We start from the raw sequence: 19,750 nt of genomic DNA, 5'->3' as shown, positions 1-19,750 counted from the left end.
TTAATAAAAGAGCAGAACCAACAGAACCGAGCTGCGACCCAACTAGTGCCTGTGTAAATTCTCAGTTTCCGGGTCATTACAACAACAAATCGGCTAAAATTAGAGGTAACCGGACTTTCCCTCTTTCACTTTTTTAAATAAATTTCGACACCTATCCAAGAGTCTTTGGCAAACCGTGTTTAGAAAAACTGAGCGAAAGTCCGGTTGCGTCTGATTTAAGCCTGTTTGCTGACCCAACTAGAGTTTAGAGCGTCGATGTTACAGCAGGCGAGGGTTCTCGTCACTGTAGTCGTGTGGGTCTCCTTTGAAGGGCAGGTGTGGAGGGTGGTTACAGATTCCCATCAGGAAGATGATGATGGTGCCGAAGGTCATCACCGGAGTGATCAAGAAGAGACAGAGACGATCCACCGTACGAGCGATACCACTCCAGTTGTCCTTCTCCTGCAAAGACAACAGTCCTGGATTCAGACGCCAAGCACTCGCTCATCTAGTTGGCTCTTCGTCAGTTCTCTGAGTCAGGCAGGACTTTTTGGATGGATCCTGAGCTAAAGGTGGGGAAGATGCAAAGGAGTTCTTGCTGGCTGAGGATCCTATTTGCTAGTTTGTCCTCCTCCGTTGGTCATATTTTCTGCTACCTTTAAATTATATGACAGAATTTCTGTATTTTTGTTTGGAAACAATATTTAAGCCAGATCCCAATGCTGAGCATCAAGGTTTATGTTTAAACTCTACTTTAAATGCTCTAAAATGTCATAAATTAGCTATTTATAGAGCCTGTTTTCCTCCAGGTCTCCAGAGCTCATCTCCTGCTCTAACTAGCACAGAAAATGGTAATCTACCAGTTGGTGTATGAATGTGTGCAGGTGAATGCGGCTGTAGTATGACGCACTTTGAGTAGAAAGGCTCTATATAAGTTCAGTACATGTATAATTTTTAACTCCTGCAGGAGGTGAAAATGTAATATACATAAAAAACAAAACAAATAAAGCCCAAAGTGGAAATGCACTCAAAACAACTGTAAATAGGTTAAAGATTTCAGGTAAAGCAGTTCAGGGGACAAAATGTTAAAGACCATGCAATAGATACAAGCCTTGGATGAGCAACATCTACCTGCAAGACATTTGCTCTCATAACTGCGTTTCCTTCCAGTAATCATAAGGAGTATAGAGAAACTGACTTTATTAGTTGTCAAAGTGGTACAAAACATCTCGATGGTCTGTAGGAATCGACACAGACTTGATATGAGATGCCTTCAGGCAGATGAGTGGCGGCTGGTTAAAGACACCTTGTACTCAACACTGTAAAAGCAAAGGAAAAACTCAGAGACTACGTTGCTTCTCACCTCGTTGTAGTCGTTCTTGGCATGCATGTGTTTGACGATGTAGTTCGCTCCATCCAACGCTGGCTTGATCTCCCCGTACAGCTGATCCGTCATGCCGTCACTTTCCTGCGGCTTCAGAACTGAACAGAACCAGCCCCATCAGTCTCTGTTAGCATTCCCGTCTATCGACTCAGACTGTCCAAATAAATGACTGACCAGGTAGAGATGCCAGGTGCCTGCCGTCAGGGTCAAGCTGAATTAATTCTACTACAGATTTGGATCTTTTTGGACCTGTTTGGATGTACCTGAAGCGTGCGTGGGCCGTTTTGACAGTCCATGTCTTTCTGACTGCTTCTCAAACATCAGCTCGCTGCGGGACTTGATGCTGTAATATTCCTCTGCTGCAGCGATGTAGCCGACCGAGCTGGATCGTCGTGGCAACGCTCCATCCCACACCGGCTCATCATCCGCAGGATGGGACATATGGAGGATCCGGGGCAAGCGTTCAAGGAAAAACTGGACAAAAAGTTGAATAACAGTCATTTAATGTGTAAAAACATTATTTTATGGAAATGTTTTTGAATTACTGACAACCTGCCCTCCCTTTTTCCTCCTGCTACTCTCACCTTATTAGTTATTTGTAGTTATTGTACTTTCTGTTGTCTCGCAGGTGTTTCTTTCCATAGATAGTACCCCTGTTTCAGTATTTCTGTGTATAGCAACCTCTTTTCCCTGGATGGAAATATTATAGATGGCTTTTACTGCAATTTACTTCACTGATCTCCACTTTATGTTGTTCTTTCCAAGGGAAAGTTCCAGTTTGTTTGGCTGTGTCGTTTTTCTAGATAGAGCCTTTAACTAAGATATTTCTTGCATTTTTCCTCCTCTATTCTTTCCCCACAGAAAGCGCTCTTCACTTTGTACCTGAGTTTAGATGTGTCTGCCGTGGATTGAGCCACTGCCATCGGCTTCGACTCTGTTCCTATAGGAAGTAGCCTACTTCTCGACTTCTGGTGGAACATCTCCATGATGGCAGAACCTTGACTGAGCTCCTAAAAGAACCCAAGTGAATTTCATTTAAAGCCCCTTTCTTGGATGACTCTTCATTCAACAGCGTTTATATCGAGGGGGCAAACGTTGCCTTGTGAAGTTCAGTTTTAGTTGTGAAAAGCAGAGCATTTATTATGCCCAGCAACCGACGCTAAAGCTACTTAGCAAAGACCGAAGCCATGGCCGAACTAGACGCAGTCCTTAAGAAACTCAGAGATTTTTGGCAGGGAAAAAGGAAAATCTGAGTTTGTTAAGAGTGAAGTATTTAGAATCAATACAAGACTCGGAGAAGCTGAAGAGAAAATAGAGCAAGCCGATGAGAAGATAGCCACAGCTGAGATGCTAAAGATACACGAGAATCAGGAGGACAAGCTTACAGGCTCCAGAGAGTCGCTCACAAAGAGAAAATATAAGGATTAATGGCATTAGCCAGGGAGTCGAAAAGGACTTTACTTCCATGACATCTTTCACTAAAAAGCCGCTGTGCTGAAGAGATTCCAGGCCTACACATTGAGAGGGCGCACCGACCCCCACGTTATGTCAGCGTTAAGTTTGGGAGTATCAAGTCTAAACATCAGCTCATCCACAAAGCTTGGAAGAGGAAGGGAGCTTTATCCTACAGACCATTATCAGTGAACAAAGAGAATATGCCAGGGTCCACATGGTTCTGAAATAGAACCAAGTCAAGCTCCAAACCATATTCCCATCCAGGTTGCAGGTAAAATATAAGGATGACACCAGCTGCAGATATGGCGGATGACTTCAGGTGAAGAGGATCAATGTTAAAACCCCAAAACCTCCAGAATTCCTCATAGAAAAGATAAAACAGCTGACCTTCCTAGTTAATCAACCTTTTTTATATGATTTACAAAGATAGATAAATGTATCTATGTATAAATGTATACTCCCGAGTTGAATTCATAAGAATGAATATCCTTCCTCAAATGCGATACCTTTTCCTGTGCTTGCCAGTTAAACTATATGGCAGTATAATGGGGCAAGGATTAAATACAAAACGCTGCAGCTTTCAAAGTAAAGGGGGCAATGGGCCTTCCTTGCCTTAAAGGTATACTATGCAACCGGGGTTGATTTTCCAGCGAGGCTCCCCCCAGAGGGCGAAAGTAAAAGTGCACTGTCGTAAAGATGCTCAGCTGTTCTGGTTTCTCCGTCAACAGGCGCGGTTGTTTTGAGCTTAGCAGACAGGCGAACGCAACGAAAAGTGGAAAAAACGGCAGTACAAACAATGACTAACACAGTGAAGGTATGAACATCAAGCTTCCCGTGGCGCTTCCCGAGGCGGTCGCTGTGGCCGCCTCGCCAAGCCGCGGCCGCCGCGGCCGCCTCGCCAGTTTTATTATTATTATTGTTATTTTTTTTTATGTTGGCGAGACGCTACCGCCGCCGCCTCGCCAAGCCGCAGCCACCGCGGTAGCGTCTCGCCAACATAAAAGAAAAAAAAATAAAATAATAATAATAATAATAAAACTCGATATGCTTGCATGTTTATTTGACGTTAACACGCGGTTCTTTGTTGTTGCTTTCGCGCGTGCATATAGTGAATGGCAGGGCAAAAACACATGGAGTTCTCACCGTAAAGCGAGACTTCTTTGTGTGCGGGCCGAGGGCTCCTGCAATTGCAAGTGCGGTATTTCCCCCACAGACCACCAGGGCGGCCGAGAAAACCTTTGTTCGACCTGAAATGACTCATTTAATCATCCAAAACGGTATGGAACACATTAATTAACTGAAAAATGTTGCATAGTATGCCTTTAAGGAATATTACTAATTAGGAATATTACGGCTCAACTTAAACCTTTAATATCTCTAAATTCCTTGACCTATTCAGCTGGATGGAAGGAGATGGAAGTTAGTATTACAAAATAACCTCCTGTTATGGAAATATTGACAGATATTAAAGTGCAGAAGACCACAAACCTTACTGATGACTTTGTAGTCAATCCCCTACTAAATTTAGTTTCTGTGAGAATGAAGCTCAGGACTCAAAAATCTTATCTTTTGATGGTACGCATGCTTCCTTTGATTGTTATGTGTTGATGTACATTGGATTTCTTATACATAAACTATATATAATAAAAAGGGAAAAAAGTAGCAGTGCTTTTTTGTCGGTGCTTGAATATTAAGCTGTTTCTTTATACCATATTATTGTGCACCATTTCATTTATTGAATTTCTGCCTAACTCAGTCCGATTGTGTTTAGCTGTGTCTTTTTCCTGGAAAGAGACAATGATGGAGGCATTATTTCCATCAACTTAAACTTTAGTTTAAGTTGACCAATAATGAGTACCCTCTGGCTCAGTGCTAGGGTGTTTTTCTGTTTCTCTGTCAAGGACTAAACACTGATTAAGTTTTTCTGCCATTGACTTCCAATTTGTTTCTTGTTCCCATAGAAAGTACTCCTAGTCCTGGAGTGTTTAGGTGTGTTTTCATATGGAACCTCTGATATAAATATTATTGAGTTTAACATTGTGTGCCATTTAATTTGTAAATTCTTCCTTCAAGCAGAGGGCTAAGCTCTCTGCTTCTGTTTAGCAGTGTCTCTTTCATTGATTGAGCCACTGATGGAGCTAAGAAAAGCTCCCTTCTAACTGGAAGAAACTCCCTTGAATACTTCCTATAGGAAAGGAACAAGCGAAGAGCACAAGGTAAATCAGAGGGTTTGAGGAGAAAAAGCTGAGACACAAAAAGAACACAGAAGCATTGATCTATGTTACAAAGGGTACTGATAGACAATCTGCCCCCCAGGATGGCATCACAGCTAAATAGAACACCAGACCAGGTGTACCTACTATGAAGACAAAAAGGACAGGAAGAACACAAAGTGAAAAGTTGAAATAATAACAAACAATGCAAAATTGGGGAACAGTAGGAATACTCAGCAGAGAGAAGTGGATCATAAATGCCCTCCAGCATCCTAAGCATAACTACAGAGATAGCTCAGGGTAATCTTATGGGCCTGTCAGACAAGACGTGGGGCGTGCACCACTGCACTCTGAAACCCATGATTTTCAATGGCCTTTTCAACAGCGAATAAAATATACGTTACTTTTACACAGCCAATAGAAATTGGGCCATCCGACCGTCAGTCGGAAATACCAGAAAACAAAACGAGGGAGAATTCCCAGAACTGTGTGATACAAGTTTGAGATACTATCGCTGTGGAAACAGAGATCTTTAACAAGCCTGGACCTAAGCATTATGTAAAACTAAAAAGCAGAAGAAATGTGTTTTTGTATTCATTACCTTCTTGGTCCATTCAGACATGACATGTGTACTGGGAGTCCTGAAGTGCAGGTTGAGCACGACCACACAGTTCAACACGACGATCGTAACAAGAACCATGATGAACATCAAATATCTGTGGAAAAAAAACACATAAACCTTATAGACTTATGAACATTGAGACCTGTTGATCTGGTGGCAACAGTTTTGTATTTAACTGATCCGCTGTGCAACATGCACTAGACAAACCTAATGGAAATGGAGGACAAAAGAGGAGAATGGGGTCATCTCTTAAAGACCAGACACCCAGATATTCCACCTACCTGCTATCTGCCAATTCTTCAGATACAGCTCTCTTTAGATTCATCTTGGTGGTGATAAAATCCTAGTTTCTGTTAGACCGTTACCTTTGGCATTGTTGATTGATTCAAGAAAAGGAAATTTATTGGGACAACACGCCAAAAAGTAGTATGAAAGTCCAACTTAATCTTTTCTAAGACATTAACACCAGTCCTGAATGTTTACGAACTAGACTAAAATTCAAAGAAAGTCATTGAAAGACAATCAGGAAGTATGAAGTATATATTTTTGTGTCCGTATATATTAGAAAAGCAGTTTTTATTCCCTACTTGACAATCAGAGGGACCGATGTGGACGTCTCCGGCAGCCTCTGAGAGATCAGCAGCAGGAAGACAGACTGAGCCAGCAGCACGGAGATGGACAACGTCATCTTCTCACCACCTAAACACAAAATATCAAGTTTCTCTAAGATCAAAGGAGTCTTTCACTCACAAGTCAAAGGGATTGACCAAAAACAGTTCAAGAGACACGTCTGAACAGGCAAACTCTGGTATTGTCTTCTGAAATAGATTTTTCTACATGTTCAAGTTAAATATAGCTCCATTCAGCTACAGTTAAATTACACATAAATATTTTAGTATTGTTTAGTACTGTGGAAAGAAAAGTTTGCTATATTTGCAAGAGAAGAATATGTCTCTGGTCCTCAAAACTGCATTAAGATCTATGAACAACTTGTTATATCTAAAACCACTGCAGATAAGAGAAAGTGTGAAAGTACTGACTGTCAGCAGGCAGGTAGTAGACCAGTGAGGCCAGGAAGGAGATGAGCATGCAGGGGATGATGACGTTGACGATGTAGAAGAGCGGCTTGCGTTTGATGATCAGGTAGAAGGTGATGTCCTGGTGCTTGTTGCTCTCCTTGGGAATGTGCTTATAGGTGTTTTTCTTGGCCGGCCGATGAATGATCTCCCATTCACCGTTCTCTGCAGACACCAGCAGAGACAAATACCTTTTGATAAGTAGGTCTTAATTTACCACTGAAATCTAATTTCCTCTTTTCATTTACATCAGACTTCCTGCTGTAGCAATTTAGACCAGAACTAATTACAATAGTTCAGCCTTGAAGTAACAAATGCATTGCCTAGATTTCCTGGAGGGCTCCCACTGTTGTATAGATTGTGGGATCATGCTCCAGGCTGATGATGGTCACTACCTGTGCCCTGCCTGCCTTGGACATGATCACCTGGTGGAGGCATTGTCGGAGAATCCCTCCATTATCTGTAGTTACATTCCTCAAGTTGTGAGGATGGCTCAGTTGGCCCAGTTGTGCCCTTAGTGGGACGCTGACCTTCCGCCCTCTGGGCAGGTGGCCCCACCTAGGTGTTCGAAGCGCAGGAAGGAGGTTGCAGTGACCATGGCCTCTTCTAAGAGGAAGTCTGACCGGGGCTTTCCACAAGGTTTGAGCAACTGTCTGCAGAATTGGCTGAGATTTAATTAATTAAAATAAAATTTTATTTATATAGCGCCAATCCACAACACATATCATCTCAAGGCACTTCACAAAGTCAAATTCTATCAAATCGTCCAGACAGATTGGTCAGAAAGTTTCCTCTCTAAGGAAACCCAGCAGGTTGCATCAAGTCTCTCCAAGCAGCATTCACTCCTCCTGAAAGAGCGTAGAGCCACAGTGGACAGTCGTCTGCATTGTTGATGGCTTTGCAGCAATCCCTCATACTGAGCATGCATGAAGCGACAGTGGAGAGGAAAACTCCCCTTTAACAGGGAGGAGAACCTCCAGCAGAACCAGAACCAGGCTCAGTGTGAACGCTCATCTGCCTCCACCCACTGGGGGTTACAGAAGACAGAGCAGAGAGAGCTGCAATTCCTCTGAAAAAGGATGGAATAATTTTTTAATGGCACGCTAATTAGACACCTCGATTACACTGGATAGGCTCTCTTCCAAATCCATGCCTGACTTCTCTGCAGAGAAGGATAGTTTGTCTCTGGCTATGTCAGCCTCTGACTTCAGGGATGAGGAGGAGGCGGAGTCATCTCATGCTTCTGAAGCTGGCGTTCTCGCTCATCATCTCAGAGTCTTGTTGGTTAGTCGGGGTACAGCTCCACAAGGGATGTCATACAAATGATCTTGGAGTAGCTGAAGTTGTTTCCCCTGGTGGTGCTTGCTTTAGGTGCTGATTGGCTCCAATTTCTTTTTCTGTCCCTCCATCAGAGAAGTACCTGAGAGAAAAGCCCGCTTGTTGATGTGACCCAATGGTCTTTTCATGCTTCTTCATGGATGGTTGAGTGTTGGCAGCTATGCATGACTCGGCCAGGACAGGCTTGGATCAATTGCTAGCAGTTGAACCTGCTGTTGCCTCACTGGTTGCGTTGCCAAATGAAGTTCTAGGTGGTGATGTCTAGCGCCCATGGACTCAGTGTCATGCTGCGGACGACCTCTATAGAGCTTACAATATGGGAACATGTACTGGCCGCTTTGGCAATACTTTGACTCAGCTTTAGTTTGCCTTCTCTGCATCCGTTGAGGATGCTGGTGGTGCTACTGTGGTGGATGGTTTTAGTGATGCAGCATTGCAGATCTTTGTGTTGATGACCATAGAGCATGGGTCTTCAACGTTTTCCAGGCCAAGGACCCCCAAACTGATGGCGAGATGGAGCGGGGACCCCCTAATTATATTACATATGGAGTAATGTAACAAAAGTAATTTCGCCCTGGGATTATTAAAGTATTTCTGATTCTAATTTATCGGTGATGGGACAAGTGTTGTGAATGATTCGGTGCCCAGCTTGAAAGAGCTCCTGTGTGTCGCTGAATGTGTGCATTGATGACTGAAAGACATCTTCTGCCTCCATTTATCTGTTTACTACAGTGTGTTGAATTCATGTTAATGTGTATTTAAAGACATTTCAATTAGTGGAAAAAAATTGCAGGGGGGGGGGGGGGTGTATAAGAAAATGTCTAATCAACCAAAACTTTCGCAACCCCCTGTTGAAGACCCCTGCCATAGAGCTTCTGTGAGTCTTTCCCCCGTTCAAGCACGTCAACAGGTCAGGCTGGCCCAGCCTACTTTGACTGAAATAAGTCGTAGGACCCTCCATAGTATCCTCAGCAGAAGTATGCCTCCTCTTCCTCCTCAGCCTTCAAGACGTCCTTCTTCTGACACACACTAGAGTTCAGCGGCCACCTCTGGGTTGTGACAGATCTGGTGTTTCTTATCCTTGTGATGTGCTCAAAGATCCAGCAAGGACTTTTGTGAGTCAGTCTGCTACCCGGGCCTCAGACTCTGGTCGATTTCAGTCTCTGTCAGGGGTGACCGGAGATAAGTCTGGAGGTCCCCAGAGAGGCCGTTGGAGGTATACATTGTGGCCACTACAGGTGTAAGATCCTCAGAACAGCTTTTCCTATGTAATAGAGGTCCTAGTTTGGGTTGTCCTCTTTCCAAACACAGTCTCTTCCATTGGATTCCATTGAACGTCATCTGCCACGCCTACGGTGGAGTAAGCTGTCCCCTACCAGTTGGTGTGCAGGCCCACTCTACCAAAAGGGAAAGGGGGAGGGGTCCCATTGGGAACACAATGTGCTGGTCTTCATCAAGCACATTCCCCAGATTTTACAATGTCAATGTGATCCGCCCTTATCCTCTCCTCAGGTTCTTCTGCGAGGATCCTCTAGGCTTTCCCAGTGACGTATGTGCTCAGCATTACTTGGGACATAGTTGGTATTGGTCAGTTAGTGCTTTCAGTTCTAGCCTCTGGCGGTTAGGAGGGGTGAAATAGAACAAAAGTTATGTATGCAACAAAGATTCTATAACGGTTTGTTTATTTATTTTTTTGCTAAAGGTTAAAGGTACTCTAATTAGACATAGGCTGTGCATAGTTCTTAATGGAACAGCTGTCCTCGTGATTTAGATGCGTGCTTTCACTTTAGTGGATGTTGTGTGTTCTGTTAAAGCTCTCATCCTCAGGTGTATTACTAAAGCAGTGGGTCTTTTTGTTTGCCAAGGGGAGGAGGGCTACCTGCCTACCAAATGTCTGTGGTCCAGGGCTTAGAACCCTGTTCTATGGAGATGCAGGGGATGAACAGGGGATGGAAGCTGTGCTGAGGTTGTCTGGAAACCTTGAAGAAGCAGACACCTGCTGAATGGAAAGAGAATAGTAATAGGGTCTACTATGACTGATGCCCATGATGTTAGACCGTATGTTTGTGGTCCTTAGGATGTCTCAGTTTAGTTAGTTGAATTATTTTACAGCTACAGTATGAAATGTTGGATAACTTTCCACTTTTTTCACACTACACTTGCACCACACCAGAGAGCTACCGGAGATATTGCAATCCGAGGCAGATTCACGTGACCGTTGGATGGAATTTTTAGGCTTAGAATAATGTAAATACACAATTTAAAATAACTAGAATACCAAGGGAGGAGGATTCTCCCTGCATGGAGGACTCATCCTGTAAGAAACTTCCCCAGAAAGTTAAATAACTCAACAGGGGGTGAAATCTGAACCGTGATGCATGCTTTCACCTAGTCAGCTCAAGTTACCCACAGAGTAACACATGCTGTAAAACAGATCATGTCTCCATGACAACACATTCTTCACATATCATGTGAGAAGACTATACCCTTTGAGGGTGTGTCTAAGCTTAGAAAAATCCATGTTTTTATGAGACGGGGGCTCTTTATCTTTGGGTCATCGCCCGTTTTGTTTTTGTTGTAAGAGTCCAGAGCTGTAAACTTGTGATTGTTTCTCTGCCATATTAGAATAAATGGTAAAGTTAAACTCTGAAGCTGAGTCACCCTTAGAGGGTGTTTATAGTGGTAAGCCGCTTGGAAGAGTTAAACAGACCTGCAGGGAGCGACCATATTCAAATAAGATCAGTTCTATGAATTACAGGACGTCTGCCAGAGTTTCTCTGTCACTCAGAATATTTGCATTCATGGGAAGTTTCTGTAGGAATAGAGCCTTGGATAACGTCAGGTTATATAATTTCTGATTGGTGATGTGGTCTGTCACAGATAAGGCAAGGCAAGTTTATTTGTAAAGCACATTTCAGTCACAGGATAATTCAAAGTGCTATGACACAGGTGTGATTCCATTGGTATTGTTACTCAAAGGAAATATTCAGATAAGTGTGTTAAACAAAAATAAACAACTGTGACCTGAACTGGAGCACACAGGGCTGAACATTTGAAGGATAAATTGTGTTGCTGCAGATAAATATTACCTGTAAAGCTTGCAGGGTCAATAACAATCCACTCCACCGTATGTTTGTTGGTTTCGTTGCCCTCTTCCTTCAGCAGCATTCTGATCTCTTTGGCATTGTATGTCAGAGACCTGCAAGCAGACAAAAAAACATTCATCTGTGTTTGAGGTTTTTCTGGAGGAGCTGAGCAGCTCATGCTGTGCACCAGACTTCATTGTGCTTAGATATACAGACGAACAGTGGCTGATTACGTGAATTTCAGCGTGCAGTTCTGCCAGTCGAAGGGGAAGTAGTTGACGTTGATGGAGCAGGAGGAGCGGAAGATGGCAGGAGGCAACCAGTAGCACAGACCATCTGGGTACACCAGGACGTTGCTGTAGTAAGCCACCTGGAACTGGGCATCATTACTAAACCGGGGGAAGGATTACATTATTATATCTACAGTTAGGAACAAAATTATTCATTTTAAAATTTATATAACAATCGCCGGTAAAAAAAAAAAAAAAAACGTATTCATATACACTGAATTATTCACATTGTGTCAGGTTAGAACCACAAACTTCACTGTTAGTTGAATTCTTTAGGATTTTATGCAATAAATTACACAGCAATGCATCATTGCAAATTAGATGTAAAATGATACATTGATTTCAAATGCCTTTCAAATCAAAATCTAAAATAGACATGGTGGATATTTGTATTCAGCTCCTTGAGCGAGTTCTTTCCAGAACTACCTTTGGCTGTAGGTCTTCTGGGGTATTTCCCTACCAGCTTTGCACATCAACAGACTAGATTTTCTGCTAGTTCTTCTTTTCCAAACAGCTCAAGCCCACTCAGTCGGGCTGGAGGAAGAGTATCTGCAAACAGCAGTTTTTACCTCTTCAGATGTGTAACACCTCATTATGTAATAACGCCACAATATGTAATAATGTAATAAAATCAGTCATCAAAATGTAATAAAACATCATTAAAACTGAATTACTTAATAATCGACACAAAATGTAATAAAATCCTTGTAAGAAATGTAAGAAATAATCTCAAACCAGAGTTTCTATTCATCCTAATAAATACATTTGTAATAATGATCATGATCATGATACTACACATTAAAATTTTTGTAGCCATCAACAATGCAGACGACTGTCCACTGTGGCTCTACGCTCTTTCAGGAGGAGTGAATGCTGCTTGGAGAGACTTGATGCAACCTGCTGGGTTTCCTTAGAGAGGAAACTTTCTCACCAACCTGGAGGATCTGATGGAGTCTGACTTTGGAAAGAGACTTGAGATGAATTGGTGCTATATAAATACAATTGAATTGAATTGAATTAAATTGAACTGAAATGAAACTTTGTTAAGTAAATGTTAAACTCATTCATGGTTTTCTTCAGCAGACAAAAAAAAAATGCTATCAGTGGCAAGTTTGTCCATTAAGGCTGCAACATACTTTTAAACCCCCACCATTGGTTGGTGACTCGTTGAACAATAACTACTCTTTGTGTTTAATTTATCGATTATGTCGATTACTACATAATGCGGTTTCAATTATGTTTTATTACATTTTCAAGCCTGATTTTATTACATTATTGCATATTACAGCGTTACAAGCTTATTTCCAGCAAAGTTCCTTCTTTACCCCCATTTCTACCTTTAAACCCCTGGATAATACCACAAGCTGTGGTGCAACATGTTTGGAAGAAAGGTAGCAGATTTAGATGTGTCCAAACCTGAAAATAAATATCTTAGTTGTATTCAAATGGGAGGGCTGAGGAATGCATAAGTTTTGACTGTCTCCCCCTTTGAGGGTAAGATAAACATACATGAGTTTTATGGCAGGGGGGTAGGTCATTTGGCTTGACCCATTTCCGGGAAGAACAGCCTGTTTGTTTGAGAAACAGATAGCCCACAGATCCCCTCCCTCCCGAACTCAGCGGAGGAGGGCAGTCAGAGTAATAAAAGGATGTCTTTGCAAACTTAGATTAGACAAAAGCTGCAATGCCTGGGAGAAGCACGTAGGTACACAGGTAATGTAAACTTTTTATCTCCGTTGGTAATTCCTAATGAATTAAATATGCATATTACAATGTTTACCTCTGATCAATGTTTTTCTCATTTACTGCAAAATCTTAAACCGGCGTAGAAATGGGCCTTCAGAGCTAAACACAATTAGGCCAGTACTTTAAATTAACAAAAGCTATGATTTTACTTGTTTTCAAGCACAATCTCTGGCAGCCAGACCATGCTGGATGGCAGGCGGAGCGTGTCGATGCCATCAAACTCTGAGGCGTTCCAGGACAGCCTGTAGTCAGTCCACGTCTATGTCAGAGCCACAGAGAAAGGTAGATTAAACACAGAGGTGGAGACCTGGTCTGGGTGAAATGTAAGAAAGTTACTTTAACATACGTGCTCGATCCACACGTTTGTCAGTAGCGTCTCATCTACCTCTTTCTATAGATGACGGAGTAGAAAAGACAGAAATTACAGGAGGTAGAAACAAGGAACCATGTAGGGGCAGCAGATGAGACCAACATTAAAACCACTTTACTGTTTGGGCTTTGTGCTAAAAATACCATGCATGGAGGGGAACTGACAATAAAAATTACACCATAACTGTGGTAAAACATGGTGGTGGCAGCATCATGCAGGGGGATGCTTTTCTTCAGTAGAGACAGGGTATTTGGTTAGAGCTCAACAGAATGAAGTTCATGCAACTAAAGGCTTGCAGCTGTAACTGTAGGGGGAGATGGTTCTGCAGTGGGAGGTGAGAACAAATACATGCCACATTTTTCAGATCAACATCACTGCAGTTGTTTCCTCCAATAACTCCCCTAAAAAAGCTTTCTCTTCTACATTAAGGTGTTAATAATTCCAGATTAAAGACAGAAACATGCATGTTTCGTCACCAGAGAGATGAGGTTGGAGAGAGTCATGGTGAGAAAGACATCAACGACATCCTGCTGTTTTGCAGCAGGTCTCAGCTCTTTGTTGTAGCCCTTCTCCTTGAACAGGTAGTTGATCACACGCTCCTCCTCGTTCCTGCACAAACACTCTGACACGCGCACACAGAATATGCTTCAAGGGTTCAGATAGAAGCTGAAGTACTTAGTTTTACTATGTTTACTGTGTAAAAAAACCTAGGGTTCAGATATAAGCTGACGTTGCCGTGCAGAAAAACCTAGAAGTCAACACTGGGGCTGCCGAGGTCCAAGTAAATTTTTTATTTGATTGAGGACATTTAAAAGCAAAAAAAAAGGTATATAGTCACTGTATAAAGAAAGTGCACCCTCTCAGTTCTAGAGTTCTCTTATCCGGGTATAATCAACCTGATCTGGTCTTTATCAGGTTGCATATTTATTTAAATGGAAGCTTAAGTGTAAAAAAAGATGTGCCACAGATCCCAAAACCGTCATTGTTTTTAAACACAGATGAAGTGTGTGGAAAAGTAAGTACACCCCCATGATTCAACAGCTTGTAGAGATATGTTTCACAGCGAGAACTCTCTCAGTCATTAGTTCAGTCATTCTGCTGTAGATCTGTTGCTGTGTTTGGGATCATAGCATCTGACTGTAGACTATTTTGGTGTATAGAGGAGACAGGGCCAGGTCTCATGGCTGCGAAACAAGTCCACCTCATCAGAATCAGAATCAGTTTTAATCTACAAGTGGCTTCATTCAACAAGGAATTTGACTTTGACTCCATATTGTTCTCAATGATAACATTTTAGGTACAACATTAAAAAAAGGTAAATGAAAACGTTCTTGGAAGACATGGTTGGATTGATGCAAAATATCGATCAGAGGTTTATTGTGGCAAAACTACATCTAGAATGATTTATAGAGCCCCGCCCTCCTAAAACAACTTTATCTGTTTCATTGAAATATTGCAGCTATTTAAGCGTTTTGTTGAACAGTTAAAAATGTGGCAAGAGATACATTTTTAAAACAAATCCTATTTTTTGTAACCCGCTAGCACAGCTCCAGAACCACAAATGTCTCCTAATGACCCTTTTTTTTATGTAGTGGCATTTATTTGATTGCAAGTCAACAGGAAATCTCTTTCTGAACAAGGGTTTTATACATTGATGGGATATTAATGTTTTTGTTATCCGGTCCGCTCATTACGACCAAAATAGAGCTTAAGGCTTTTTCAAATTAGCGGCGAACGTTCACTAGCATAATGCTATTAGCTTCCCGGATATCATATTTTAAACATAATCCTTGCTTTCGCTTTGCTCCACCATAGTTCGACAGAGCTATGAGCATTATTACCGTATAAATATAGAATATTAATGGTAATGATTTAATGATGTCTTGTATAACTTTAGGATTAACCGATTTTAGCGACCGATCGCTACAGCGACCCGTAGCCTCCCAGAGGAATAATATTAATAAAATCAAGTGTCCGAAAGTTACTGATTTTACTGAGCAAATAATTCTTTAAAATTTTATTTTACCAAATAATGTTTTGTTTAACTCAGGATTTGCATTGTAAATGGGTTGAAACACATATCAAATGTTGTTCTAAATTAGTTAAGCTAATTTAACCTCATTCCACATTCTTTAAGATGAACTTTAATTCTTTAAGTCAGATCTGCAGTGAACCAGGATTCACTGAATCTTTCTGATGATGAACCATTTTATTTTGTCTTTTGTTTCTTTTGCATGTAAACAGTTCCTTAGCTTAGCTTCTTTTATCTTCATTTTGCTTATTAATTTTAGTTCAGCTTCACTAGCCTAATAGAGAGAATTTGTTGATTGAAATATAGCGTTAATTCAGATAAACACCATTATATAGTTATGTTCTCTGGATGTTGATTTTATTTCAGTTAATAAATTCTTGAACTTGAAGAGAAGTTGTGTCATGATTTGTGACGACGAACCCGAACACACACCATACACGGAGCTTAGTTCTGAGAGTTTATTGGAGGTTAGATGAATGGTGGAGGATGAGCACCATAGTCTGTTACTGGGAAGGAACAGGTGGATGGTTAAGACAGGAGCGGGCAGACAGGAAGGAGGCTGAAGGACTGCAGGAGCAAGAGCTGCGGGTGCTGTGCTGTGGAGCCAGGTGTACGCTGGGAGCCAGGAAACCTCCAGGGGCGACGAGGAGGGCGCTGGGATCCAGGAAGAGCCAGCAGCACGGCAGAGAGAGTTCTTGGAGCGCTTGAGTAGCAGCAGAACCAGCAGTACAGCAGAGAGAGTACTTGCAGGCGGCAGACAGGCAGACGTGGGGAAACCGACAGGCAGACGTGGGAAACTCTGGCAGGCAGACGTGGGGAACTCTGACAGGCAGACGTGGGGAAATCTGACAGGCAGACGTGGGAAGCTCTGACTGGCAGATGAGGTTTGGGTGAAAACGATCCGGTGGGGAAGAGCTGACTGAAGGGAGTTTAAGTAGGGAGGATGGTAGGTGAGTCTGGGCTTGATTAGGCACAGCAGGTGGAACTGGAACTTATTTTTCTTCATTTTAAATTCTAAAAAAAAAAATGTTTCTTAGAAAATCCCGACACATTTTCTCTAGATGATATTTATTTCAAAAAAGGTGAGTGACATAATCGGGTTTTATTTAACAGGACTATTACAAAAAGCCTCTTTGGATGTAAAGGTTGCAGACTCTGGTCTTGATGGTCAGGATGATAGTTTGGACTCCGCTCCTCTGGACTGTTGGATTTTTCTGACATTCAGAGAACCCAGACAATAAATAAACAGAAACCAAAATGTTCCCTCAAACAGATGAAAACCAAACAGTTTCAAATTGTTTGGATATGCTGGTGAAGATTCTCAGTCATCCAGGTCATGGTCATTCCAAAAAAAGGTAAAAAACAAAGCAACTGGACTTGTTTTCCGTAGTTGAAGACGTTTCGCTTCCTCTCCAGGAAGCTTTCTCAATTCAAAGAGATTGTGAATTGAGAAAGCTTCCTGGAGAGGAAGCGAAACGTCTTCAACTACGGAAAACAAGTCCAGTTGCCTTGTTTTTTACCTTTTTTTGGAAATTGTCTGGATGGTTCAATGCAGCTCGGGTTTCCCTACAGCAGCTGTTCTACAGATCAGAGCCTGACTCGAAAGTGCAGCTCAGCCGTACAGAACAGGAACCGACAGTCCTCTTCCACAGCAACATCAACAACAACAACAACAGTCGTTCTGCTAATTATGTTTCTGTTTTGCAGATTAATTTGTCTAATGTTGGATTGTGTGAAAACATGTAAATGCTGATAAATGTTTATTTTCTAATAAAATGATAAAAAAATCTGTCAGAATAAATGTGTTTAATCCTCAAAAGTTTATTACAGTTTACATTTTATAAAGAACAGTGGCTTTTTTTTCTTTTTTTTTTTGGAGAATGTAAGGATTCGTTTCTTTTTTTATGTGGATGGAAATGTGCAGAAAATGTTCCCATTTTTGGAGTTGATATAAACAGAAGCATGTTTACAGCCTCCACATAAAATCAAACATTTTTGAAACTGATCTTGGTTAATTATGAGCAGTGGAACAACACAAATTGAGCCGGTAAATGATCCCATAAACTCACCGGTCCAGAGCAGAGGGAGCAGGAACAAGGGGACCAGTGCTACTCGGTGGAGCTCCATGGCGGACTGCCTGAGAGGACCAGAGGCCTTTCTACCCAGCGACCTTCACCAGTAAGTGACAAGCAGCAGCTGCAGCAACACAGAGGGGAGAAAATAGGCCGAGCTACCAGCTGCCGTCACCTCTTCTCCTTACAGGAAGCAGATAGCAGGACGGACCATGCAGAACATGGTGCTTTCACATGGTCCAATCCCAGCTGTCCCAGGATTACTTTCTGCTCTAGATCTGGGATCTTAAAGCAAACACAGCACAGGAGGGCCAGCAGCTCGGGGCCAGGCTCAGCAGTCCACTGGTACCTTCAGAACAAAGGAGACTCCTTAGAAGACAATGATGTCCAGATTTTGGACAGGGAGAACATGATGTGAAAGAGGGCTCAAAGATGCCATCTTGGTCAAAAGAGAAGAGCCATCAGTGAACAGAGGGAGGATTGAGCTTTCATCTCCTCGGTGTTTACAGCTCGGTCAAAATGTTTTCACAAAGGACTGAACGACAGTCCGGCTGCCTCCGATTTAAGCCTGTTTACTGTTGTGATGACGCGGATAACTGAGAATCTCCAAAGACATGAACTGAACAAAGAAAACCCCACATGTGATTTTTGTTGTCTGAAGTTAACTACTGACACAAAATATCTCTGCTTGCTTGTTTTAGACATCTTAAACAAGGTCCAATCTAGTTTTTGTTTTATTGAGGCTTGAGTGGCTTCACCTTGCAGGGACCCCTATGTTGAAAGGAAACCTGAATATTCAGACACCTTCTACCTGGAGAGTTGATCCCCTGGTTGGCTGTTGGGAAGAGGTTCTTCTTCTCCTTTAAAACGATTATGTGGTCATCCACCACTGTTGACGTCCAGGTACTTCACTGGGGCTCTCTTTCTTTCTCCAGATGTACCAAATGATTAAGTTTGCCGCTATGGTAGAAGTGGCTGGTTTCCTCTGCATGGAGAGCTTATCTGATCAAGTTGTCTGTTCTCAGCAAAATGTCTGCAAACACAAGCAGCACACCCCAAACCAACGGCAGACTTTTTGTCTGATTAACTGATAACATAATGAAGGAACTGCTGACTTCTGCACATGAAATCGTCTTTATGTCATTTGTCCTGCTTCTGTTGGTCTTGTTTAAAAACACGATGGCACATGTTAAGGATTTAAAAACGTTCATCCCCTTTGTTCCTTTAAGTAACTAAAACTGGAAAATTTTTCAGTAAACAGATAAAAAACAAACTGCTTCAGTGTCCAAATATATGCAGCTGACTAAATGTGGGTTACACATTAAAATGTCACAAATATTTGGTTGGTTGGTAAAACGATGGACAGAAAACTGGAAATACATTATTTTATTTTAGATTTAGTTTTTTCATATCCTTCTTTCAGAAATTAGAACAAATAAAGAATCCAATAATTAGGAATAAAACTCTTTAGTTTGCCATTTTAAATGAACTGCACTTCTGACTAGGAAGAAACTAACATCAGAAACAGGATTGGGCCCAAATGTCTGCACCAAGACGAGAGACGGACCCTTGGTGCTGATGTTGGTTCTACCAGCTGCCGGACCATCAGGTGGGCTCGGTTTTTCTACATAAACATTTTAAATCTGCTCTGTAGTTTATCAAATTTCCAACTTTTATTTATTGTTTTTCCTGAATTTAACGGTAAAGAACCGCATTGATCAGAACCATCTGGTCTCCTAGATGGTTTTATATAAAAGCCAAACGTCCTTCAGTTCTCAGTTTTTCCACATCGGGGGAGGGGGGGGGGGGGGACTACCTTTTTGAAACAGAGCTACTTCATTGGTTTTGTCAATAAAAGAGCTACGTGCTGACCTTTGAACTCAAAAGCCAGAATCCACCTTTAATGTGATGTAAAATAAACAAATTTAAAACATTTTTTAAAGATATTGTCATTCTGAATCCAAACAAATGCAAGTGTGAGTAAAACAGAAGAGAAATGGACTAAAATAAAAATGTAAATGTAGTTGGGTTTTGCTATTTTTAGAACAGGCTGGTGGGCACATCTGGTCTCCTAGATGGTTTTATAA

The 19,750-nt window shown here is 41.8% G+C and overlaps 1 protein-coding gene across 4 annotated transcripts in view; it reads right to left on the bottom strand.

Annotated features, from left to right (window-relative positions):
- Positions 1-17,796, bottom strand: part of chrnd (cholinergic receptor, nicotinic, delta (muscle)) — a 56,205-nt gene extending 38,409 nt beyond the window's left edge. Inside the window, exons 1-13 of one of the 4 annotated variants that reach the window (XR_004927327.1) lie at positions 17,661-17,796; positions 14,036-14,181; positions 13,536-13,580; positions 13,339-13,448; positions 11,387-11,542; positions 11,157-11,266; positions 6,694-6,894; positions 6,241-6,352; positions 5,633-5,747; positions 2,246-2,373; positions 1,627-1,837; positions 1,343-1,461; positions 137-441 (exon numbers count right to left, since the gene is read on the bottom strand). Coding sequence is in view for 2 of the 4 variants with exons in the window: in XM_036124989.1 (XP_035980882.1) it covers positions 259-441; positions 1,343-1,461; positions 1,627-1,837; positions 5,633-5,747; positions 6,241-6,352; positions 6,694-6,894; positions 11,157-11,266; positions 11,387-11,542; positions 13,339-13,448; positions 13,536-13,580; positions 14,036-14,181; positions 17,661-17,718 (1,566 nt within the window). In the remaining 2 variants the exon portion in view is untranslated. Of the gene's footprint in view, positions 1-136; positions 442-1,342; positions 1,462-1,626; positions 1,838-2,245; positions 2,374-5,632; positions 5,748-6,240; positions 6,353-6,693; positions 6,895-11,156; positions 11,267-11,386; positions 11,543-13,338; positions 13,449-13,535; positions 13,581-14,035; positions 14,182-17,660 lie in introns of those variants that run through there. The other 3 variants (XM_036124989.1, XM_036124988.1, XM_036124986.1) reach the window with 3 other exon arrangements.
- Between the last annotated feature and the right edge of the window lie 1,954 nt (positions 17,797-19,750).

Source organism: Fundulus heteroclitus, chromosome 21, assembly GCF_011125445.2.
Source record: "Fundulus heteroclitus isolate FHET01 chromosome 21, MU-UCD_Fhet_4.1, whole genome shotgun sequence".
NCBI classification, from domain to species: Eukaryota; Metazoa; Chordata; class Actinopteri; order Cyprinodontiformes; family Fundulidae; genus Fundulus; species Fundulus heteroclitus.
The sequence above is the reverse complement of the archived record's forward strand: the minus strand, read 5'-3'. Positions and strand labels throughout refer to the sequence as shown.